The sequence below is a fragment of the Stegostoma tigrinum genome, chromosome 9, assembly GCF_030684315.1.
Source record: "Stegostoma tigrinum isolate sSteTig4 chromosome 9, sSteTig4.hap1, whole genome shotgun sequence".
Taxonomy (NCBI): Eukaryota; Metazoa; Chordata; class Chondrichthyes; order Orectolobiformes; family Stegostomatidae; genus Stegostoma; species Stegostoma tigrinum.
Genome location: NC_081362.1, coordinates 82,987,438 through 83,013,671, shown reverse-complemented (window position 1 = coordinate 83,013,671; position 26,234 = coordinate 82,987,438). Strand labels below are relative to the sequence as shown.

Genomic DNA, 26,234 nt, shown 5'->3' with positions numbered 1-26,234 from the left:
AAGGTAAGGGGTTGCCATTGAAAAGTGATATTTGAAAACATTTTTCCTCTGAAGGTTGTGAGCTTTTGAAGTTCTCTTCCTCAAAAGGCAGTAAAACCAGAATTTACAATTTTTTTAAAGGTGTACAGATATAGAATCTCAGGTTCCAAAGGGATAAAAGATGATTCAGTGCATACAGGATTGTAGAGAGGTTAAAATCAATCTGCTGTGTTCTTATTGAATGGTACAGTAAGTTCAAAGGGCCAAATGGCCTACTCTTATTCATATGTTTGTACCTTCAGGGCCATCAGGAACTTGAACTTTCTGGCCCAGAGCTACAAATGCTGCCGCTGTGCTACATGACCCTTAATTGACCAAGTTTTTGCAAATGCTACGTGCATTTTGATGCAGTGCCTTTAATTTTGCTTTTGTTTTAAAAAAAACTTTATTCTTGATTTTGCTCCTGTCTGATGCTTGCCTGTGCTTCATCTGTTTTCCATTTTCGGTTCCTATTTTTCTACTTCCTTTTACCAGTTTTACTTCCCTCGAACCTGAGCTCCCTCTCAAGTTCAGGGAAGAGACAGCATGTGTTTACTTCTTGTAATTTGTGCTTCGTTTATCTAGGTTCAGCTGAAATTACTTGTCCCCAGGCAGTTCGCTACTGTAGAACTGAGTCAACAATGATTGCCCCTGTTGAAACTGCTTTAATAGGCTCTGTTACTAAAAAGACAAAACAAATCAGAAGTCAATAGTCCAGCAACACTCCCCCAAATAAAAACTATTATTCAGTCTGTCTCATGCTCAAACTTCAATGATTGCTCCAAATGAAATCCTTTCAACATTCTGCAGGAATCACTGCTTTACCTGAGGCTATGGCTAACATCTTATTGATGCTAACTAAGAGCAAGTCTACAGTGGCTGTGCTGCCAAAACTTCCCAATGGATGTAGTTGGATGGATCCTAAGTACCTATGATATTAGGCAATTATTCTGAATGATAACACTACACTGCAGCAAGTTTCAAAGAAGAAGACTGTACAAGATGAGCTCCAAGGCCTTTAACTTTAAACTGAACAACAACCAGTGGATCATTAATTATGAAGAAAGACAAGAAACACTTGCCTTGAAAAAAAATTGCAGTTGATGCTCAGAAGATGAAACAACTGCTGGAAGCAGGGAAATGGTTATTCTATGAGCAAAGGCTAAACAGTTGGGGCTCTACTCACTGGAGTTTAGAAGAATGAGTGGTGACCTCATTGAAGCTCACAGGATTCTTAAGGAGCTTGTCAGAGTAAATGTTGAGGAAATGTTTCCCCTCATGGGAAAGACTAAGCCTGGGGCTACAGTCTCAGAATTAAGGAGGACCAATTTAAGACTGAGTTGAGGAGGAAATTCTTCTCTCAGAGGGTTGCAAATCTTTGGAATTCCTTGCCACAGACAGTTATGGGAGTAGAGTCCTTCTGTATATTTAAGGCCGAGATATATTCTTGAGCAGTAGGCGAATTGAGGGTTACAGGGGAAAAGGCAGGAAAATGGTCGTGAGAAATGTCAGGTCAGCCTATTGAATGGCGGAGCAGGCTCAAGGGCCAAATCCAAACCCCTCTGTTGTCCTTTCATCTGAAGCACTGCTCTCACGTCTCATCTATGGCAGGGGCACTGTAAGTGGCCGCTTACTTCAGGTGGCTCGATGGCTAGTGTGTGGTTCAGAAGGACAGTAAGAACAATGAGGGTTTAATTCCCCTTTTTTCAATGTAGACTTGGGTTCTGCCTCCTTGCTCTGCCCTGGACAGTGGAAAGTATCACAATCACTGACAAAGAAGAGCCAAGGAGTAAGGTCAGGATGAAGTGTCAACAGATAATAAGCCAGGACTTTACACACATACCCTATCGGGAGATGACTTTCACTATTCTTAAAACAGGGAAAGGCCAGGTTCTGGGTTCAAGTGTCATTCCCAAGGCTTGAGGACAAAACCAAGGCTTAACACCCCAGTGTGGTTTGAAGGGAGTGCTAAACCTACAGAAATGCCTCCCATTGTTATAGAACGATACAGCACAGTACAGGCCCTTCGGCCCACAATGTTGTCCCGAACTTTTACCCTGAACCTAAGGTGTATCTAACCTCCAGTGCAACCTTATATCATCCATATGCCTATCTTACAGGTGCTTAAATGCCCCGAAAGAGGCCGACTCCACTACCTTCTTCAGCAATACGTTCCATGCCCCTATCACTCTCTGAGTAAAGAATCTACCTCTGACGTCTCCCCTGTATCCGCTCACTTTAAAACTATGTCCCCTCGTAATAGCTACCTCCACCCTAGGAAAGCCTCTGACTGTCCACTCTGTCTATACCTCTGATTATTTTGTACACTTCTATCACGTCACTTCTCATCCTTCGTCATTCTAAAGAGAAAAGCCCGAGCTCTCTCAACCTTTCCTCATGAGACCTTCCCTCCACTCCAGGCAACATCCTGGTAAATCTCCTCTGCACCTTTTCCAACGCTTCCACATCTTTCCTGTAATGAGGCGACCAGAACTGGACAAACTGGACATAATACTCCAGATGTGGCCGAACCAGGCTTTTGTACAGCTGGAGCAAAACTTCATGGCTCTTGAACTCAATCCATTTATTAATGAAAGCTAACACACAACATGCCTTCTTAACAACTCTATCCACCTGGGTGGCATCTTTCAGGGAAGTGTGGACATGAAACCCAAGATTCATCTGCTCCTCCACACTGTCAAGAATCTTTCTGTTAACCCTGTATTCTGATTTCAAGTTTGTCCTTCCAAACTGAATCACCTCACACTTTCAGGGTTAAACTCCATCTGCCACTTCTCAGCCCAGCTCTGCATCCTATTAATGCCATTTTGTAACCTAGAACAGCCCTCTGCATTATCCAAAACTTGACCCACCTTCGTATCGTCAGTGAACTTACTAATCCACCCTCCCACTCCAACATCCAAATCATTTACAAAAATCACAACTAGAAGAGGACCCAGAATAGATTCTTGTTATCAGTCAACATTGCAAAAGCACTCAAGCTGGTCATTATCATCCTGCTTTTTGTAGGAGCTTGCTGCGTTTAAACTGAGTGCTACACTTCAGAAGTACTACATTGTCTGTAAAGAGGTTAGGGATGTCATGAAAGGCACTATCTAAATGAAAATCTACTTTTTCTTTTAATACATATGTAAGAAGCAGAAAACTGAAGGGGGGCAGGAGGCGGGAGGGCAGTTATGACCTGAATGCAGACAAAGAACATTTCCAGGTCATCTATGTATTGCTCTGACCACAAGTTTGCCGCTTCATGTGATGAGCAGTAGAGAAAACAAAATATATGAAGGGATTTTAAAAACAATGACGTGATAATAAGGGAATGTACATCTGCAAACACTATTGGCAGTACATATTCCTTCCGAAGCATGTTTTTATAGAATTAACCATGATTACGAGGCTGCTCTCAGCACGCATCAAGAGAAACCATGCCACGATCTCACATGGCAACACTTCTGACATGGCAACATGGACTGCTGTCTTCTAAACTGAGAATCTGGAATGTTCTGGGACGGAGCCAGCACTCTGCTATCTATTCTTGCTTCATGGGGTACCATTAGTGGCAACTTTCACTAAGATGCAGCCACACAGTTTGGGCTGGCGCCAACTATCACGTTGAAAGGCAACTATGAATGGGAGAAATGTATGTGCTGGAAATGTAACTTTCAATCTGGCTGAGTGAAGCATTTAGTAAAGCTTTGAAATTCAACAACACCTCCAGGCGCTCCAGATAAGACATTTGTTCTTGGAGGTGCTGAGTGGTTTGAGCACAATTTTGCACTTTGATATAAATATAGCCCGACCGATGACAGCTGTTTTGACAGTTCACTGGCAGAGCAGCAACTCCAGTCTCCAAAAGCCGAGCTTGACCTCAGGGCCTAGTGCACTCGGGGCACCCTGACAGGGCCAATCTCCCTCAGTCTGGACCTGATCGTCTGGGTCAAGAAGGAAATCTATTTACCATCGACTTCCGGCCCATTCATCATGCATCAGGACTTCAAAATAGGGAAAACTCAAAATAGACTTCAAAAAGAAAGCTAGGCAAGGGTAACAGAATAAAAGCAAGGAGAAGGGATAGGATTGTGGCTTAATATGAGACAATATTTAATTCTTACCCCGTCCTATTCTGTTCGTTCTATGCTGGCTTGAAATAATATGCATCAGACAGGTTAACCAGCTTGTATCTTATTTTGTGTCTCATGGCTGCTTCTAATCAGCTGCACTTAACAGTGCGATCCTACCCTTTGCAGAGGCACCTCATCTCAATTGGAAACCTAACTCCGGTTGTGAGTTACAGCTCAGCAGAGGGGATGAGTGGGATGTGGAATGAGAGATTGGAAGAGACAGAGACAGAGAGGGAGAGGAAGGGGGACAGAGACAGACAGAGAGAGAGAGACCAAAGTCCCATCTTCCTGCGTTTCCACTCCAAGGTGCTGTATCAGATATTGGCAGATAGTTTGCAACATGCACGTGAGCTAAGATTTACTTATATTGTAGACTATAATGCCAGAGGGAGACCATTCACCCTGCCTGCCTGTACTAGTACTCTGAAAGAGCTTTCCAATTATTGCTGCTGTATTGCTTCTTCCTTGTGATCTTTCAATTTTTTGTTTCTTTTTAAGGATCTGTTCAATTTCCATTTGAAAGTTATAATTCAATCTGTTTCCACAGGGAATAATTTGCTACGTAAAAAAGATTTCTGCTTATCTCTCCTCTGGATCTTTTACCAATTATTTCCAACACGTGACCTCTGGTTACTACCTGATGAACTGTTTCCTCCAAATCTGTTTTAGTTTTGAACACCTTGCTTAAAGTTCCCTTCGTTTTCTGCTCTCAGAAAAACAGAACATATGTAAGAGATTGCAAAATGCTAAAGTTTTGCAAGATGGGGTAAGGCTGGGAGTGGCTGAGGATGAGTGGGGAAACCAAAATGAATGAGCGAGCTTTATTGTCACACGCACTCGAACGAGTGCACAGAAAGGTTTGTAATGTTGCCAGTTACTTTGCCAAATAAGGAACAAGGTATCTAGGTACAGATGCTAAAGGGCTTGGTACAAAATTGAAAGAGAAGTCCAGCACTCCCTGCACCTACCTCCAGTCTGGGGCTCACCCACCTACACCTACCTCCAGTCTCGGACTCACCTCCCTACACCAGCCTCCAGTCTGGGACTCACCTCCCTGCACCTACCTCCAGTCTGGGACTCACCTCCCTGCACCTACCTCCGGTCTGGGACTCACCTCCCTGCACCTACCTCCGGTCTGGGACTCACCTCCCTGCACCTATCTCCGGTCTGGGACTCGCCTCACTGCACCAGCCTCCAGTCTGGGACTCACCTCCCTGCACCTACCTCCAGTCTGGGACTCACCTCCCTGCACCTACCTCCAGTCTGGGACTCACCTCCCTACACCTACCTCCAGTCTGGGACTCACCTCCCTGCACCTACCTCCAGTCTGGGACTCACCTCCCTACACCTACCTCCAGTCTGGGACTCACCTCCCTGCACCTACCTCCAGTCTGGGACTCACCTCCCTACACCTACCTCCAGTCTGGGACTCACCTCCCTACACCTACCTCCAGTCTGGGACTCGCCTCCCTGCAGTGGCCTCCAATCTGGGACTCACCTCCCTACACCTATCTCTGGTCTGGGACTCGCCTCCCTGCAGTGGCCTCCAATCTGGGACTCACCTCCCTACACCTATCTCTGGTCTGGGACTCGCCTCCCTGCAACAGCTTCCAGTCTGGGACTCACCTCCACACACTGGCCTCCAAGCTGGGTCTCACCTCCCTATACCTTCCTCAGTTCTGGGACTCACCTCCCTGCACCAGCCTCTGGTCTGGGGCTCACATCCTTACATCGGTCTCTGGTCTGGGTCACCACTCCCTGCAGCTACCTCCAGATGGGACTCACCTCTATATTTGGAATAAGAGTTGAAAGCCTGGCATGGGAGGTTATGATATGAATTTGAGCATAAATAGGTCTTTGATGCAGGGCTTCCCAAACTTTATCCCAAGGTGACCCCATTTTAAATAGACTTCTTACAGCCTAGAGTCAAGATTGAGGGACAGGGATTTAAAAGTGTTGTGTGTCCCCTATGGAAAAGCAAAGACCCACTTTTTAACAGTCTGCAATTTTACCAGCTGTCAAAGAACTGACAATTAAGCTGCACTCACTGACCTAAAATCCAAAGAGTTAAATGGGGTGTTCAGTACAAGTTCTGAGGCCATGATTTCTGCCTCTGAGTGCACGACACCAAAATCTCGAATAATTTCCTGCGGGGCATTGTAAAAAATGAAGTAAGATTTGGAAAGAATACAGACAGTGATAGCAGATTGCTGATGGCTCTGGTACTTTCAATTTAGTATAGTGATGGAGGTGGTGGTTGGGGAACAGTTATACAGTTAATTACTCAGAAACAGTTAAGATGTTGAACCAGAGGTGGCTGTAGAGGTTGTCTGGATGCAGGAAAATGCAACAAAGGGATGCTCCAAGCAAACTTTATGAAATCCCTTTTAAGGGCAAGATGAAAGGAATCGGGCAGTCGGCCCCTCGAGCCTGTCAGCTCTATAAGTCAGACAGATGCTTTGCATGTCAAAAACATGGGTTTTATTCCTGTACCAGCTGAGGTCACCATGGAGGCCCCGCGCACTCAACCATGTCCCTCTCCTAAGGCATGTGACCCTCAGGTTAAAGTCACCATCAACTGGCCTTCTCTCTCTTTTTCTGTAATGAGGCAGTACATTACGGCAACGTCCACCTATACTGAGCCTACTCTGTCATTCAATGACAGCAGAGGCGCATATCTTTGGCTCCATTCATTTGGATTCTTATAGTATTCAGTGAGCTAGTAATTACTATCTCCAGAGAGGAGAGTTCCCCAATTATTCCATTCTATAATTGATAACCACTCCCTAATCCCTCTGCCGAACACACTGGCTCTGATCATAGAGTCTTACAATCATAGTTATACAGCATGGAAACAACCCTTCGGTCCAACTCGTCAATGCTGGCCAGACATTCCCATCTGATCCAGTCCCATTTGCCTGTTACCACCTCCATCAGTGCAATGAGCTCTCTCACTCCTTCTCCCTAATTCAATCAACCTAAACTTCTTGTATTCCCAGTAATACAAGACTAATTTCTGTACTGTCTTAGAATCTAATCCTGAGAGCCATGAGTCTGATGAATCTGGCCAGCTTCCACGGTCAATATATCCTTTCTAAAGTGTAGTGTTCAGAACTATGTGCACTTCACTAATCTGTGCTCATCCTCAAACAATTTCCATCATTACTTCTAATTTGTGCTCAGAATAATGCTCCAGGGATCGTCTTCCTTGACACTCCCATGGATACTGAACCTTTACAAAAGAACTATCCTTTGTATTAACACAGAACACCACTAATCTCCAGTCTGTGTCATGGTCTTATCAAACACATTTTACCCTTTTGGAATCAGTTAATGAGATGTGTTTGCATTTTTACACAGAGCATTATTAATCATGTTCCTGATATATGCCTCATAATATTCAGGGTACGTGGAAATGTTCTTTTGTTTCATGAATTATGGCCATTCTCTGACTATTGATCACCCCATAAATTAGCCTTTGTACTGCTACATGGCAGATTTATCAATTCACACTTGGCATTTCACCACTTCCTCAATCCTCTCCAGTGTTTGATGATTTTATGCATGCCAGTTTTAGGCTCTCTATCCATTATTTTTCTCCAAATAATTTGCAACAAGATTTCATATATTCCCAGTGTTGTTCAGACAGCCTTCAGTGCAAGGCTCTGGGTAAAGGAGCTCAATGTTGGACAGCCAGATGGAGGCAAGCTCTGGTTTTGTTTTGTGTGCTATTTCCTGAAAATTCCAGACTCGTGAATATTTCTTCCTGACTGTTGACACCAGGGGTTCAGAAAGCCTGCACAACACTGTAGAACAAAACGCTGCCCCCTCTGTAGCCCCTGAATTGTGGCCACCTTTTGGTTAGGAATGATCACTTTCTAGAATAAACATTCTTAATCTCCACCTGCCTTTCGATGGAACCCATAACTCAGCTTCCTTTGAGAGCGGGTAGTCACTGTATCAATGGCATGGAAGTGTTGGTGCTGTTCATGTACAGTCGCTGCATCAATTTGCAGCATAAATCATTATATATTTCAACATGAGGTGGAGATGAGAAATGTCATCAATGGGAATCTCGTCCTTTGTTGCTGTCATGCAATACATAATCTCTTTTCGCGAGGGCGTAAGATAAAAAAGGCTCTGCTTAAGATGAACACCAAAATTTTCAGTGCAAGTCCATCTTCAGCTGGGTTCCAGCAACAAAGTATCAAAATTCTGAAGAACTGGACTCGAACCGCAAACTCTGCTTTCTCTCCGTGGATGCTGCCAGACTTGTTGAGTCTTTCCTGTAATTTCTATTTTCGTCTCTGATTTCCAGCATCTGCAGTTCTTTTGGGTTATATGAGCATGATATCAAAGAACAGAGGAGGCTGAGTTCCTGCAGCTTTCCTGCTGTGGTTCTGTATGAAGATATCAGCCCCCTCACATATCGACTCCCCGAAAACACTGTGGAAATTCACCCCCTCATCTTTCTATGAAAATTTTGCTGTGGTACACCGTACCTTTCCGAGGCCTTGCAAAGGTCGGGGAACGAGAATGTTGGACGCTCGCTGAAGAGAAGCCCAAACTCAAATGAACCAAAGGTAAGAAAGTGAGAAACTATTGTTGTTACTTATATGATGCGTTGCACAATCTCAGGATGTACAGGCAAATAAGTACTTTTGAAACTTGGTTGCTACAGTGACGTAGAAAACACGGCGACTAATTTGGACCCAGCAAGGACTCAAAAACAATTAATGAAGTAATGACAAGATAATTTGGCTTTTTTTTTTTGGATGATACACGTTGGCCAAGACACTGCGGATAAGATCTTTGGATAGTGATGTGGAATCTCTTACATCCACTACAGAAGGTAGACGGGGCATTGGATTAACAAAATAGGGTGTCCGTGACAGTGTGGCGCATGCGTGGTACAGCAATGGAACATCAGCCTAGTGCTCCAATGCCACTGGCACATGGCTTGAACCTGTGGCCTTCTGACTTGCAGGAGAATGCAACCCACTTTGGCACCACTAGCCAATTGCCAAAGATGGTTGTGAGGCCCCGCTTGGTGAACAGCTGAATGGCCATGCTGTAAGAAAGGCACAGTGGCAAGAAGGTACTTGCCAAAAGAAAGAAAATGAAATGGAAAGTGTAGTAGAGGATTGAGAGAGCAGCTGTATTCCCATTACTCTGCCAACAGACAGTCAGAGTTAGTAACTTGGAAACCAGCTTAAAACCAGAGAGACTGTGGGAAAACAGGGTGGGATCAAGGCTTGAAAATGCTGTAACTGAAATTAATTGCAAAAAATTAACAATCTCAGTGATAATGAATGCCTTATGGAATAAAGGATGGTTAAATCAAAAGTTTTGCTTCAAGACTAGATTCCTTAAACCCATTCCCAGACAGGCTGTTTAAAAGCTTTATTGTTCAGACGGAAACTGGGTGCATTAGAATCTGAGATTTGAGAACTGGTACTGTTTTAGTTTCTCATTTTCTTTCAACATTTTTGTCTATTAGCCAAAGCGGTGACAAGACAACATGACTGACAGTCAAGAATGATCCCAATTCACACGCAGTTTGTCTGTTCCAGATTGGTAGAGATGGTAGGGTGCCAGGAAGGTGGAACATATTGGGTAACCAATAACAGGGGTGCAGGGAGGGCTGGCCAGGAACCATGTGATAAGAGCTCCCTGTCACCTAGACAGGAGTCACCTGTATATAAACATAAAGAAGTCAGAAAGCTACTTGAGACAGATAAATGTGCATGGTTAGAGAGATGGGAGCAGGGAAATGAGGCTGACTGGATTTTTTTCACAGAAAGCTGGAGCGGACTTGACAGGCCAAATGGCCTCTTGCTGTGCCACAATGAATCTGAGACGTGAAAAGCAGCCAGAAGATTAGCTGGTCTATTAAGCTTGCAAAACATGCAAAATGGCTGCTGTGGGTCTTCCGGTGGCATGTAGCAGTCTCTTAGTCTGGCATGGCCTTGACATGGTCTCCCAGCCTTGAGGTGATTCCACAGCGATCTCCTGGCCTCATGAGCCTTAAGGTGAAGCCCAGCACGGACTGGGGGTGAGTGCCAGAGTTGCCAGTTGGAAGACCATTGTTCTGAGCTTTTTATTTCTGCAATGCTGGGCTTTTTAATTTTTTAATGCTGGGCTCTCTATTTTTTAAGATTTTATTACTAAAGAAGCTGTACCCAGGCACCTTTGTACCTAAGATGGCACTGTAAGTGGTGACATATAAACTTTTCACTGTACTCATTTGAACACACTTCCTCATTGCTGTTGGGAGATCTTGGTGCATGGACAGCAAGATTAACAGGACAGTTTAATATGGGAGATTGATGAAAGAACAGTAATGAAACTAGTAAAATGGTATTAAAAATGGTACAGTAGAACAATGTCCACTTCTAAATAGTGGAAGCAAAACCGCAAAACTACAAGGTCCTATGGGGGTTGAGGTTACTGGAGTCTGGGGTAAAGAGTTATATCTATACAGAAGCACAAATAAGTTTTTGATAATGAAATGAGTCCTTGTGACGAAGGTAAGATATCTTGACATGCAAGAGCGTTAAGAGTTTCCTTCCCTTTTCTGGGGACAATCAGGGAACCAGTTCAAAGTAATCATCCCACAAACATTTGGGAAGCATTACAACTATATGCAAATGTTAAGCCAATTTTTTTTTGTAGACGAAACTGCAAAGTTCTACCAAAAAAAAAGTTTAATTCATTGGCACGGAGCCACATTGCTTCAATGTGTGGCCTCCAGATGTCTGCGAGCACTTCCTAACAGAAGCTGAGACAATGATACTGAGTGGAAGAGCAGTTCAAATCCTGCCAACAACACTCGCGCTCTTTCAGTTGTGCAGCCCCAGCCCTGATATGGAAATGAGTTCAGGTTGGTAAACCACAAGAATCTGGGAATGTCTGTCATCTCAAGGTTTGTCTGTCTACTCCTGTATGCTGCCCTGTTCGTCTATGTTATGAATTCCTGAGCAGTGACAAAAGAGGCTGTAGCATAAAACGTTTATAGCTTCAGACATGATTTTCAACCACTGGAGCCACCTCTAAAACCCCTCCGCTCCATCAGGAATTGCCTTATGCTGCAATGAATCTCCTCTGCATGCACCTCCCTAATACAGGAGGTGTGACACGTTTCCCCTTTACCTCCTCCCCCCTCATTGCCCAAAGCCCCAAGCACACCTTCTTTTTGAAGCAATTTATTGAAACTTGTCTCAATCTATGGCTCACTATGTTGCCTCCTCTACATAGGGGAGCATGGGTGACTACTTAATTTGGGGAACACTTCCAACCCATCTAAAAGGATGACTCTGACCTCCAGTTGTTCCAAAACACTGCCTTGTCCTCGTGTTCAATTTCTGTCCCCGGTTTGCTGCAGTGTTCCAGTGAAGCCCATTGCAAGTTGGAGGAATGAAACCTCATTTTGAAGTTTTATGAGCTTAACAGAGTTCTAACAACATTGTCCTCCATTTTGATAATCCTTCACCCCTGCAATGTCTCTGTCTTATTTTTGCTGTTCAGTCAGAGCTTACCTTTATTCCGCTATTAACACCTGCTCCAGACTAACTGTTTTGTTGCTTCTCTACAACATAACCACTTTCTCTGCTTCTTGTTAAATAGAAGATTTCTAAAGAAGAGTCATAATAGTCTTTAAAAATTAATTCAATTTCTTGCTCCACAGATGCTGAGTTCCTATCCTTCATTTTGTTTCTAATCTCCATCTTCTGCCATGTTTATTATCCCTTCCATCTCTCTCCGAACCCCTCCAATAAACTGTGCGTGGAAAAGCACATGGCACACAAAATTGCTGTGAGGCATTCCTGAGAGCTGTGACGGAGGGCAAATCTTTTAAAGGTTTTCACTATTTACTGACATGAAAAGTAGCTCTTTTTTCAGTTTCATATTTCTCGTAGGGTGCACTGTCCACTGAGAGTGTGCAATTTCTGAGTTCAGTCAGCATGATCTTCTGATCATTACTGAGCAGAATGTGTAAAATGTATTCCAGCCCCTGCAGAGCCACTGGCCTCGGGTGGATGCACTTATATGCGTTCATATATCATTTCTATGTGTATCGTTTGTTTCACAGTCATCTCTAGTTGTCCTTGAGCAGCACCTTCTTAGCAACATAGTGGTCCTTTCAGAAGGCAGTCAGAGTCAACCACATTGCTGTGGGTTCAGAATCACAAATTGGCCAGATTGGGTAAGGTCAGCAGATTTTCTATCTTGAAACCAGATCAGTGAGCCAGATAATTTTTTTAATGACAATCTGGTAGCTGCATGGTCAGTGTTACAGATACCAGCTTTTTCTTCCAGAGTGATTCAATCAAATGCATTTAAATTCCCCAGCTGCTGTGGTGGGATTTGAGGTCATACCTTTAGGCCATCAATCCAAGCCAACTGGATTACAAGCCCGGCAATATAACCACAATGCTACCATTCCCCATTTCTTAGATTTATGCAAGAGTATGTACACCTGTTCAAAGCTAAACTGATTTTGATTCTTGTTGGTAGAATGTGTACGAGCTGTAGACACATATAGATACAACTAGGGCTGGCCACAACCCAAAATATAAACTTCTGGTTGGACACGGTCACTGCTCACGTCAACTTTCTTCAACCAGATTTTATTTATTCTAAGACCGATTGCTTTCTCTTTGAGTCGGATATTAAAATGACCAGACATGTTTGTTTGGTGCAAAATACCAAAATAATTTGCTCCTATTCTGCAGCACATAGATATGCAATGCAACTCTAACTTCAACAGGTTCCTTTCCTTAGACAGACTCCACCCATTAAAAGATCAATGCGGCAAATATTTTGAGTAGAGCTAATCTCTTGTGGATAGACTGCAAATGCACGAATCCCTCTCCGCCGCCAATCCTGCTGAAAATAGCATAGGTCAAACCTTAACCCTGGAGTGACTAGTTACCTTTACAATGCATCCAGAAATATTTTCAAATTTTCCTATAAACCACCATGCAAACTCCCACAGATTCCTATGGTTTGTTCAGATAATACAAGCCAAGAGATCATTTTTGACAATACTTGTTGAGTAATGCTTAGCAAACATGCACAACATTCTGAGATGGTAAGAACTGCCGATGCTGGGTCAGAGATAACACAGAGCGGAGCTGGAAGAAGACGTGCTCCTCTGATGCTGCCTGGCCTGCTGTGTTCCTCCAGCTCTACACCGTGTTAGCTCAGATTCTCCAGCATCAGCAGTTCCTATTATCTCAGGCACTAGCCTGCCTTCTTGGCTGCACACTGTGAATGATTTGAGGAAATCTGAAGGAAGAGGGGAAAAAAAACATGATCCACAACTTCAGAGAGTACACCCGGTGTTATATGTATCCTAATAACAGCTCTTTTATATCACTGTGCTTTACAAACATACAGAAAAACTGTAATCAAGTTATGCAGAAGAGCTTGAAAGAGGCAATAAAGTGTAGCTTCAAAGCTGGATTGCAGGTTTTTAACAAAAGGTAGTAAAAATCATAGAACATAGAACAGTACAGCACAGAACAGGCCCTTCAGCCCACGATGTTGTGCCGACCATTGATCCTCATGTATGCACCCTCAAATTTCTGAGACCATATGCATGTCCAGCAGTCTCTTAAATGTCCCCAATGACCTTGCTTCCACAACTGCTGCTGGCAATGCATTCCATGCTCTCACAACTCTCTCTGTAAAGAACCCGCCTCTGACATCCCCTCTATACTTTCCTCCAACCAGCTTAAAACTATGACCCCTCGTGTTAGCCTTTTCTGCCCTGGGAAATAGTCTCTGGCTATCAACTCTATCTATGCCTCTCATTATCGTGTATACCTCAATTAGGTCCCCTCTCCTCCTCCTTTTCTCCAATGAAAAGAGTCCGAGCTCAGTCAACCTCTCTTCATAAGATAAGCCCTCTAGTCCAGGCAGCATCCTGGTAAACCTCCTCTGAACCCTCTCCAAAGCATCCACATCTTTCCTATAATAGGGCGACCAGAACTGGACGCAGTATTCCAAGTGCGGTCTAACCAAAGTTTTATAGAGCTGCAACAAGATCTCACGACTCTTAAACTCAATCCCCTTGCTAATGAAAGCCAAAACACCATGTGCTTTCTTAACAACCGTGTCCACTTGGGTGGCCATTTTAAGGGATCTATGTATCTGCACACCAAGATCCCTCTGTTCCTCCACACTGCCAAGAATCCTATCCTTAATCTTGTACTCAACTTTCAAATTCGACCTTCCAAAATGCATCACCTCGCATTTATCCAGGTTGAACTCCATCTGCCACCTCTCAGCCCATCTCTTCATCCTGTCAATGTCCCACTGCAGCCTACAACAACCCTCTATACTGTCAACGACACCTCCAACCTTCGTGTCGTCTGCAAACTTGCTGACCCATCCTTCAATCCCCTCATCCAAGTCATTAATAAAAATTACAAACAGTAGAGGCCCAAGGACAGAGCCCTGTGGAACACCACTCACCACTGACTTCCAGGCAGAATATTTTCCTTCTACTACCACTCGCTGTCTTCTGTTGGCCAGCCAATTCTGTATCCAGACAGCTAAGTTCCCCTGTATCCCATTCCTCCTGACCTTCTGAATGAGCCTACCATGGGGAACCTTATCAAATGCCTTGCTGAAGTCCATATACTCCACATCCACAGCTCGACCCTCATCAACTTTTCTAGTCACATCCTCAAAGAACTCGATAAGGTTTGTGAGGCATGACCTGCCCCTCACAAAGCCGTGTTGACTGCATTTAATCAAGCCATGCTCTTCCAGATGGTCATAAATCCTATCCCTCAGAATCCTTTCTAACACCTTGCAGACGACAGACGTGAGACTTACTGGTCTGTAATTGCTGGGGATTTCCCTATTTCCTTTCTTGAAGAGAGGAATTACATTTGCCTCTCTCCAGTCCTCAGGTACGACTCCTGTGGAGAGCGAGGATGCAAAGATCTTCGCAAGTGGCAAAGCAATTGCATTTCTTGTTTCCCAAAGCAGCCGAGGACAAATCTGGTCCGGGCCTGGCGACTTGTCAATCTTAATGTTTGACAAAATTTTCAGCACATCAGCTTCCTCTATCTCTATCCATTCCAGCATGCACACCTGCTCTTCAAAGGTTTCATTCACTACAAAGTTCATTTCTTTCGTAAAGACAGAAGCAAAAAACTCATTTAGGGCTTCCCCTACCTCCTCAGACTCCACACACAAGTTCCCTATGCTATCCCTGATCAGCCCTACTCTTTCTTTGACCATTCTCTTATTCCTCACATAAGTGTAAAATGCTTTTGTGTTCTCCCTAATCCGTTCTGCCAAGCCTTTCTCGTGCCCCCTCCTGGCTCTGCTCAGACCATTTTTGAGCTCTTTCCTCACCTGCCTGTAATCCTCTAGAGCTGAGGTTGACCCTAGCTTCCTCCACCTTATGTAAGCTACGTTCTTCCTTTTGACGAGAAGCTCCACCACTCTTGTCATCCAAGGTTCCTTTATCTTACCCCTTCTTGCCTGTCTCAGAGGGACATATTTATTCATCACTCGCAACAACTGTTCGTTAAACAGTCTCCACATGTCTATAGTGCCTTTACCATAGAACAATTGCTCCCAGTCCATGCTTCCTAACTCATGTCTAATCGCATCATAGTTTCCTCTTCCCCAATTAAATATCCTCCCATTTTGCCTAATCCTCTCCTTCTCCATAGCTATGTAGAATGTGAGGCAGTTATGGTCACTATCACCAAAATGCTCTCCCACCACAAGATCTGATACCTGCCCCGGCTCGTTTCTGAGCACCAAGTCTAGAATGGCCTCTCCCCTCGTCGGCCTGTCAACGTACTGAGTTAGGAAACCCTCCTGAACACACCTTACAAAAACAGCTCCATTCAAATCTTCTGCTCGAAGGAGGTTCCAATCAATATTAGGAAAGTTAGTCACCCATTACAACAACCGTACTACGTCCGCACTTTTCCAAAATCTGCCGACCTACGCTTTCTTCAATCTCCCTGCTGCTATTGGGGGGCCTGTAGTAAACCCCTAACGAGGTGACTACTCCCTTGCTGTTCCTAATTTCCACCCACACTGACTCAGTAGGCAGATCTTCCTCGACAAAGGAAGCTTCTGTAGCTGTGATACCCTCTCTGATTAGTAGTGCTACACCCCCTCCTCTTTTTCCCCCCTCCCTATTCTTTTTATATGCTCTAAACCCTGGAACATCCAGCAATCATTCCTGCCCCTGAGAAACCCATGTCTCTGTTATGGCCACAACATCATAGCACCAGGTACTGATCCATGCTCTAAGTTCATCACTTTTATTCCTGATACTCCTTGCGTTAAAGCAAACACACTTTAATTGATCCCTTGGTTCCTTCCCAGGAAAATCCTTCCCACTAGCTGATCTATCATTGAAGGCATTTTCAAATGGTTAAATGTGGACAATGTTTAGACTTCTTTTTTAATTAGTCTAAAATGGTATCAATACAGGCTGACAACACAGCATCTCTGAATCCTCCCCCATAGCCTTGTGCCTTGTACAGGCCATCTTTCTCAATCTGGCTTTCCTCTACATGCCACACACAGACACACACGCACACACACCAACAATTCAGACAACACCCCATTTTAACTTTTTGCAAACATTTCCACAGCAGCTTTAAAGTACTCTTAAACCATATTTGCACGTACCATTGATGCACTCGAACAGATCACAGCATCTCCCCGGCAGGCCATCCCCAGGGGAAATGATACGTGGCACCTTGCCAGCCTCACACTTAGGAACACGGCAGATTCCCAGCAAACATTCACATCTAGAACACAAATGAGACACAACAAAATTAGTGTTCTGACAGCGAGACCTGCGGGTGCCCAAGAGAACAAAACCGCCAAAGCTGGGTCCATTCAGTGCTTATATTTTAACTGGGCAGGCAACTTTAGCCTGCTGTGTGTGTGTGTGTATCTGTGTGATGAGTGTATGTCTGTATGCCTGTGTGTGTATATGCGTGAGTATCTGTGTCTGTGCGTGTGTGTCTATGTGCTGAGAATGTCTGTCTGCGTGTGTGTGTGTATGTACGCATGTGTACCTATGTCTGCATGTGTGTGTCTGTCTGTATGTCAGCATCCAGCACTGTCCCCTTTAATCTAACGGTTTATTCCAGGGGGCAGTGGGTTAGGCATCTGCCATTTGGATTTGTTCTAGCACAGAATGATTGGAATGGAAACAACCCACCCCTCTGCCTTTTTCTGGCTGTTAAGGTTCTGGTAAAGGTTCTATGTGATATAGATACAAGCCACTTCAGTCCAGCTGCGAAAGGATGTGGAACCACAGCTCCGAAATGTTCCTCATAGACATGGGTATCACAGTGAGGGGGATAGGTGATCAGGATAACAGGAAATTATCAAAAATGGTGGTGCAGGAGGTGTGGTTGCTATTGAATCCTTTAGTGGGCATGATGAAACGTATTGCTTATGCTGTGTTGGAGCTGAGCCCTGAATGTATCTGAGAAAAACAATGGTTAAATGCCTTGGCAGGGCGTGCTGAGGCTATGTGTTATCAGCCCAGCTGAGAGTCAAGGATTCATCAAGTTACATTGGATCCACAAAACAGAATCTAGTCAGCCAATTAATTCATGCCAGTATTTATTCTTAGAACAGATTCCTCCTACCCTTCTTCAAATACAATGGCATGCAGGTCCACCTGCAGCATGTGGAATCCAGCAGTTCAGAGAAACAGCCCACCACCACCTTCTTAAGGACACCTAGGGATGGAAAATAACTGCTGGCCCAGACAGTGGCATTTTCATCCCACGAGCGAATAAAACTAACCCTATCATTGTTAATAATTCAAGGCCAAAATCTCCGCTCTGAAGAGGGTCACCAGACCTGAAATGTTAATCCTGCTTTCTCTCCACAGGTGCTGCCAGACCTGCGGAGTTTCTCCATCAATTTCTATTTTTGTTTCAGATCTCCTGCACCTGAAGTTCTTTGTTTCATGTTAGTGTTTAATCAGCATCGCTTTCTATTCCTTTCTGTCTCAGGAGTTTACATCACTTCCAATTAAATGATTTAACCTTTAACCACTGCTTCTGGTGAGGCATTCTGCATTCCAACCACTCTCAGGGTGAAGAGGTCTTCCTGAATTCTTTATTGGATTTCTGAGTTGTTTTCCTAAAGTTATAGCCTATCGTATTGGACCTCCCCATAAGTGGAAATATGAACTCCCCATCTACACTATCCAACCCTTAAATTAACAAAGTCACTACAGTCCTATCAGACGATACGGCTTCCCTCTCATTAGAGAGGGAGGTGACTGGTGGTGGTTTAACCTGACCTCAGATGAGGTTGAGAAAGACCTTGATCAGGTAATCCCTCTTTTCTAGCTCACAGTGATTCAGTCTAGGACTAGCTCCTGCCCAATGTAAAATAACAATTAAACTTGTAGTAACGAGAGAGAGCTAAAGCCTCCACACATGGGGTGAATGAATAGGGTGTGTCTGACTTGCCTCACCCCTGGGGGGCGATGGAACCCCTCCTCACCATTGTTAGTATTAAAGAGGAGACTTACCGTGTTGGGAGAGTGCAGCAGCCATCAGCAGTTAGTCGGGTTGGGGTCTCGTAGCTGTCGGGTGGGCAAACGACGGGCTGAATGGCGGGACAGTCAACTGTGCTGCAGTCCACATTATACACTGAAAGAGGCAAAAGAAACCATCACTGTTGAATAGTCACTGGCCACAGCCGGTGAAATGAGCAGGAGGAATGAACCAGTGTTGACGTTTGGGCCAGTGCATGCTGTCAGAGCACACTGTTACCTCTAGGCAATACCACTATCTCCAATGGAGCTTTGTGAGAACAGGATGAAACTGAACACCATACAGTGACTGCTGGATGCTTGCACATTCACGGCATAATCTTCCAAACTCCCACAGCCCACAGGAACACAGGGTGTTCAAAATCAGGAGATGTCTGGGCAGAGTGAATATGGAGAACGTATTCTAGTTAGTGGAACGTTTCAGAGGATATTCATTTCAGGTGACTGGTAAAAGAAGTTATAGCAAGAGAAAGAGAATCTTTTTCATGTAGCAAGTGGTCAGGGTCTGGGATGTAGTATCTGAGAGTGAGGCATGCACAGATTCAACTGAGGCTCTTAAAAGGCAATTAGATTACTAGTGAGGAGAAAAAAGTTACAGAGCCACACGGGAGTTGGACAGTACAGACACGATGGGCTCAGGGGTCTTTTTCTGTCGTATAACTATGCTATCCTTCCAGGAACAGGCACTATGGGTACAAAAACTGGACAAAATTCTCCACTGGCATGAGTACAGTGAAGTAGTCCTTTAGATTCCTGTCTGGTGCCCTCACCTCTTGTTTCCCAGAAAGTTCGGTGTGTGTGTGTGTGTGTGTGTGTGTGTGTGTGTGTGTGTGTGTGTGTGTGTGTGTGTGTGTGTGTGTATAGACAGTGAGTATATGTGAGTGAGTGACTGAGTGTGTGTGAGACCAACACTGAGTGTGTGAGTGATATATGTACAAGAGATAAAAATAATTTGAGTGCGTGTTTTGAGTGTGAGTGCACGTGTGAGAAACAAGACAGTACTGAGTCTGTGTTTGAGTAAATGTGTGTGCGCGTGAAAGAGAGAGATACCGAGTGTGTGAGTGAGTGTATATGTATGAAAAAGAGAGAGCTAACATGGGACTGTGTGTTTGTGAGTGAGAAAAAGAGCAATATTGAGCATGTGTCTGTGTGAGAATGAGTACGTGTGAGAGAGAGTGTATGTGACTATGTGTGTGTGTACATAGAGAGGATCAGGGAAAGCAACGGTCAGTTTCTGTAAGTTGATCGGGCTCAATTCTCTGTGAATACATAAAGGGTGGCAATCGTGTGACGCGATATTAGTAACAAATGTGCTCATGGTTTCATTTAAAATTCCTCTGTCTGCTTTTTAAAAAGCAATCCAACCTATGGATATCACATGAACACGCTAACAGTTTTATTACTAACATTGCAAAATAGAGTTTCAGTCCAAGTTTAGTATAACAACAGCAGGGCATGGCATCTTCAAAAATGAGAAACATCGCCAGTTCCTTGCCTGAGATGCATAATCAGCATGACATTGACATAAATGAGGAGCGAAAATAGGCCATTCGGCCCATCAACACTGTTCCACCATTCAATAAGATTGCAGCTGATTGGTTTGTGTTTCACATTCCACATTCCAATCACTCTCCTGATCCTCTTTAACAGGGGAGTTATAATGGGAGGCGGGGGGGGGGTTTCAAATATAGTTGTAGGATGATACGAAACAGGGCAGGGATGGAAGGGTTACAGAGGGCATTATAGAGTGCAGTGCCCAGATATCTGAAGGTATGGCTGCTAAAGGAACAATCAATGTATGAGGAGACATTATTGAAAGTACCGAGCTCTCGGAGGATTGTAGGGTGGGAGTTTATAGGGAGGAGTGAGATCATGAATGGATTTAAACAGAAGGATTTTAAGTGGGAAGAACTGGGAGCCAAAGGAGGTCAGGAATTGGTGTCAGTAAAGATTGCAAGGCTTTGGTCGAACTAACTTTGTTTGGAAGATGCAACTTTGTCCAGGCCAACATTGGAGTCATCCTGAAGGGACAATCATCTGGATAAGGGCTTCAGCAGCAGCAGCTGAACTGAGGCAAGACAGAGACAGGACAGCTGGTCGAGGATAAATAGATGGTTTTGCATGGTGGACATCACATAAGATTGGAAGCTCAGTTTATGCTCAGAAAGGATTCAGAGGGTGCAAGCTGTCTGTTTCCGTCTGAGATGGTAGCCGAGGAGTAGAACGGAAATCACTTGCTTGGAAATGGCTCGGTCTAGCGAGTAGGCTCCTCTAGGACTGGATGGTACATGAGCTGTAAAAGAGGCAGTGGAGCTGATGGACAGGCAGAACTGTGAGTCTTCAGCATCCTTGTCAAAGCTGACCCAGTGTCTTTGGTGATGTTCCCAAGAGACAGCATGTTGATGAGGGAAAGGAGGGATGTCAAGAATGCACTCCTGTTCATTCTCACATGGCGGTTTGTCAAAAAGATATGAGGTCTGTCTCAAGGTAGGTAGTACGGTGGCTCAGTTGGTAGCACTGCTGCCTCACAGTTCGATTCCAGCCTCGGGTGACTGTCTGTGTGGAGTTTGCACATTCTCTCCGTGTCTGTGTGGGTTTCCTCCGGGTGCTCCGGTTTCCTCCCACAGTCCAAAGATGCGCAGGTTAGGGTGGATTGGTCATACTAAATTGCCACTAGTGTACAGGGATGTGTGGATTATGTGGGTTATAGGGGGATGGGTCTAGTTGGGATGCTTTGATGGTCGGTGTGGACTTGTTGGGCCGAAGGGCCTGTGTCCACATTGTGGGGATTCTTCAAAAACAAAGACACATCTCAAGAATGTGCATCAGCATGATGCAATACTTTGGAGCTCAGGGATAGACAAAAGTGGTAGCTGATTTTTGAAAACATGAGAAAGCAAGCCATAACCAGTTAAGCTCAAAGGAAATTAAGCCCTCAGGTCGGTCTGACATCCAATATCCTGTTGTGTGGGAAAACTTTTTCATGAAAATCCTGTCACATGACAACCTGTGTTAAACAGGAGAGACAGCGAATGCTGTTTCCCTTGAAAATGCTGGAAAACAATCAGCAGTAATGACAGCACAAGTTCCCCTGGATAATACGGTGTGACAGCAGAGAGGGACGAGATCACTGTGGTGTAATGGGGAGGATTTTGCAGGGATTGATTCATTTGTTAGTAGAGGGCCTAGATTTTGCCAACAAATTACAAAGACAAAACCAGTAAACTTCAGAGATAGTAGGGACTGCCGATGCTGGAGAATCTGAGATAACAGTGTAGAGCTGGATGAACACAGCAGGCCAAGCAACATCAGAGGAGCAAGAAAGTTTGACGTTTCGGGTTGAGACCCTTCTTCAGAAATGGGGGAGGGAAGGCGATCCTGGAATAAATAGGGAGACAAGGGGAGGCGGATAGAAGATGGATAAAGGAGAATATAGGGCGAGAGGAGACAGACAGGTCAAAGAGGCCGGGTTAGAGCCAGTGAAGGTGAGTGTAGTTGGGGAGTTAGGGAGGGGATAGATCGGTTCAGGGAGGACGGACAGGTCAAGGAGGTGGAATGGAGGTGGGGCATGAGGTGGGAGGAATGGTTAGGGAGGTGGGGACTAGCTGGGCTGGTTTTGGGATGTGGTCAGGGGAGGGGAGATTTTGAAGCTTGTGAAGTCCACATTGATACCATTGGGCTGCGGGGTTTCCAAGCGAAATATGAGATGCTTTTCCTGCATCTTTCAGGTGGCGTCGTTGTGGCACTGCAGGAGGCTCAGGATGGACATGTCGTCTGAGCAGTCTGGGGTGGTGGGGGGGTATGTTGAAATGGTTCGTGACTGGGAGGTGTAGTTGTTTGGTGCGAACCAAGCATAGGTGCTCTGCAAAGCGGTCCCCAAGCCTCTGCTTGGTTTCCTTGATGTAGAAGAGGCCACAACGGGAACAGCAACAGTATATCACATTAACAGATGTGCAGGTGAACATCTGCTTGATGTGGAAAGTCTTCTTAGGGGCTGGGATGGGGGTGAGGGGGGAGGAATAGGAGCAGGTGTAGCACTTTCTGCAGTTACAGGGAAAAGTGCCAGGGGTGGTGGGGCTGGAGGGAGTGTGGAGCGGACAAGGGAGTCACGGAGAGAGTGGTCCCTCCAGAAAGCACATAAGGGTAGGGAGGGAAAAATGTCTTTGGTCATGGGGTCAGGTTGCAGATGGCAGAAGTGTCAGAGGATGATGCGTTGGATTTGGAGGTTGTTGGGGTGGTATGTGATGCAGATGACGCTAAGATTGGTGGAGCAGCAGACAGTGAAGGGGACTGTCAGAGATTACAGCAGAATATAGATAGACTGGAGAGTTGGGCAGATAAATGGCAGATGGAGTTCAAAGCGGGCAAATGCGAGGTGATGCATTTTGGACGATCAAATTCAAGGGCGAACTATACAGTAAATGGAAAAGTCCTGGGGAAAATTTATGAACAGAGATATCTGGGTGTTCAGGTCCACTGTTCCCTGAAGGTGACAACGCAGGTCAATAGGGTGGTCAAGAAGGCATATGGCATGATTTCCTTCATCGGACGGGCTATTGAGTACAAGAGTTGGCAGGTCATGTTGCAATTGTATAGGACTTTGGTTCAGCCACATTTGGAGTACTGTGTACAGTTCTGGTCGCCACATTACCAAAAGCATGCGGATGCTTTGGAGAGGGTGCAGAGGAGGTTCACCAGGATATTGCCTGGTATGGAGGGTGCTAGCTACGAAGAGAGGCTGAGTAGATTAGGATTATTTTGATTAGAAAGACGGAGATTGAGGGGGGACCTGATTGAGGTCTACAAAATCATGAGGGGTATAGACAGGGTGGATTGCAAAAAGCTTTTTCCCGGAGTGGGGGACTCAATTACTAGGGGTCATGAGTTCAAAGTGAGAGGATGAAAGTTTAAGGGAGATATGCGTGGAAAGTTCTTTACACAGAGGATGGTGGGTGCCTATTGGGTGTCTGTTGCCAGCAGACGTGGTTGACGCAGACACGTTAGCGTCTTTTAAGATATATTTGGACAGGTACATGGATGGGCAGGGAGCAAATGGACATAGACCCTTAGAAAATAGATGACAGGTTAGACAGAGGATCTTGATTGGTGCAGGCGTGGAGGGCCGAAGGGCCTGTTCCTGTGCTGTAATTTTTTTTGTTCTTTTCTTTGACGAGGGGGATTCTGTTTTGGTTACTATTGCAGATGGGGGGTTGTGAGGGATGTGTTGCCGGAAATTTGGGAAACACGGTCGAGGGCATTTTCGATCACTGTGGAGGGGAAGTTGCGGTTTTTGAAAAAAGAGGACATCTGGGATATTTGGGAGTGGAATGTCTCATCTCAGGAGCAAACGCGGCAGAGGCGAAGGAATTGGGAATAGGGGATGGCCTTTTTACAGGAAAGTGGGTGAGAGGAGGAATATTCTAGGTAGCTGTGGGAGTCGGTAGGCTTAAAATGGATATCGGTTTCCAGGTGGGTGCCAGAAATGGAGACAGAGAGGTCCAGGAAGGAGAGAGAGGTGTCAGAGATGGTCCAGGTGAACTTAAGGTTAGGGTGGAAGGTGTTAGTGAAGTGGATGAACTGTTTGAGCTCCTCGTGGGAACACAAGGCAGTGCCGACACAGTCATCAATATAACAGAAAAAGAAGTGGGGGATAGGGCCAGTGTCGCTTTGGAAGAGGGACTGTTCCATGTACCCTACAAAGAGGCAGGCATAGCTTGGGCCCATGTGGGTGCCCAAGGCCATCCCCTTTGTCTGGAAGAAGTGGGAGGAATTGAAAGGGAAGTTGTTGAGGGTGAGGATGAGGGTGTCAGTGGAGGGGGACTGGTCAGGCCTGCGGGACAGGAAGAAGCGGAGGGCCTTTAGGCCATCTGCATGGGGAATGCAGGTGTATAGGGACTAACTGTCCATGGTGAAAATGAGGTGTTGGGGACTGGGGAATTGGAAGTTCTGGAGGAGTGGAGAGTGTGGGTGGTGTCACGGACGTAGGTAGGGAGACCAAGGGGGAGAAAATGGAGTCCAGATAGGTGGAGATAAGTTCGGTGGGGCAGGAGCAGGCAGAGACAATGGGTTGACCAGGGCGGTCAGGTTTTGTTCAGGATTATGATCTTGAGTCATCAGTTACATGTCATTTTAATTTTTCAGCTGAATCCCTGCTGACCTCTCTGGCCCTGGCCTCCAGTACAATTCCATGCAAGCTCAGGGAACAACACCTCATTTTTCAATTAGCCCCTTCTGAGCTCAACGTTTGAGTTCAACAATTTCAAGCTGTGGAGTCTGCCCCCCCATATCATTTTCTTTCTCATTACACACGTTGGTTTCAACTCGTTACTCTCTTGTTTATTTTGCCTTTCAGATGGTTGCTGTGCACCATTCTGCCATTCGTTCCTCTTTGACAGCTCCATTTTGTTTCTTGATATTTATCATTATCACTTCCATTTCCCATACAGCAACCCCTGATTCTTTTGTTGTTGGCTTCCACTATCACACACTCTCACTTCCCACCTTCCGTTTTCATGCGTTTAAAAATGGCCAAATTTTGGAGAAAGGTTAATGACTTGAAATGCTAAACCTGTCTCTTTCTCTCCCCCAGAATTACCTGCCATGTATTTTCAGCATGTTAGACCATAGGACATTGTAGCAGAAGCAGCCAATCAGCCCATCGAGTCTGCTCCACCAGTCAAAGAGATCATGATTGATCCAATGATCCTCAATTCCATTTTCCCGACATTTCCCTGTAACCCATATTGATTAAAGATGTCTCAACCTTGAACATACTTAACAACACGATTTCAACAGCCCTTTGTAATAAAGAATGCCACAGATTCGCTAACCTGTGAGAGAAGAAGTCCCTCTTTATCTCTGCTTTAAATGGGTGACCCTTATTCTGAGATTATAAGCACTGGTCCTACACTCTCCCACAAGGAGAAACAATCTTTCCGTATCTACCTTGTCAAGTCCCCTAAAAATGTTGGGTGTTTCAACAGATAACCTCTCATTCTTTTGAACACTGATGAGAACAGGCTCAGTCTGCACAACCTCACCTCAAATACACAGTCCCTCTATGGCTGGTAACTGCCCTGTGAATCTTCTCTGGATTGGCTTCAATGTCAGTATACCTTTCCTTCGATGAGGGCAATTTGATTTTATTTCAGGTTTCCAGAATCTGCAGTATCTCACTCTCACTTGCCTGTTCTCTGTTCCTTCAGCAGAGACCAGATGCTCACATTAACACAGACCGATGAATAAGGGGAAACCTGTTGCTAAAAAGGATAATTGTTTTGTGTTTCCTCAGGTGCAGGGGAGTTCCAAGACTGGCTGGCAGCTGAAGAATTGTGAACAATAAGTATAGCAGCACCTGTATATACTGTGGATCGAGGCTCTCTGTTTTCCCAGATCGCTGATGACAGCTGAAATGAGTTGACAACAAAAACGCTACTGACATTCACAATGTCTGGTTCTTATCTCACTGGACAGGAGGGTGGGTTCAATCAGAACTTAAA

General features: G+C 45.0%; 1 protein-coding gene across 2 annotated transcripts in view; it reads right to left on the bottom strand.

Annotated features, from left to right (window-relative positions):
• The window catches only part of crim1 (cysteine rich transmembrane BMP regulator 1 (chordin-like)), a 203,761-nt gene that overhangs the window by 69,243 nt on the left and 108,284 nt on the right, over window positions 1-26,234 (bottom strand). For both annotated transcript variants that reach the window (XM_048535898.2, XM_048535897.2), the window contains exons 4-5: window positions 18,712-18,832; window positions 16,836-16,957 (exon numbers count right to left, since the gene is read on the bottom strand). In XM_048535898.2, the coding sequence (XP_048391855.1) occupies window positions 16,836-16,957; window positions 18,712-18,832 (243 nt within the window). The remainder of the gene's footprint in view (window positions 1-16,835; window positions 16,958-18,711; window positions 18,833-26,234) is intronic.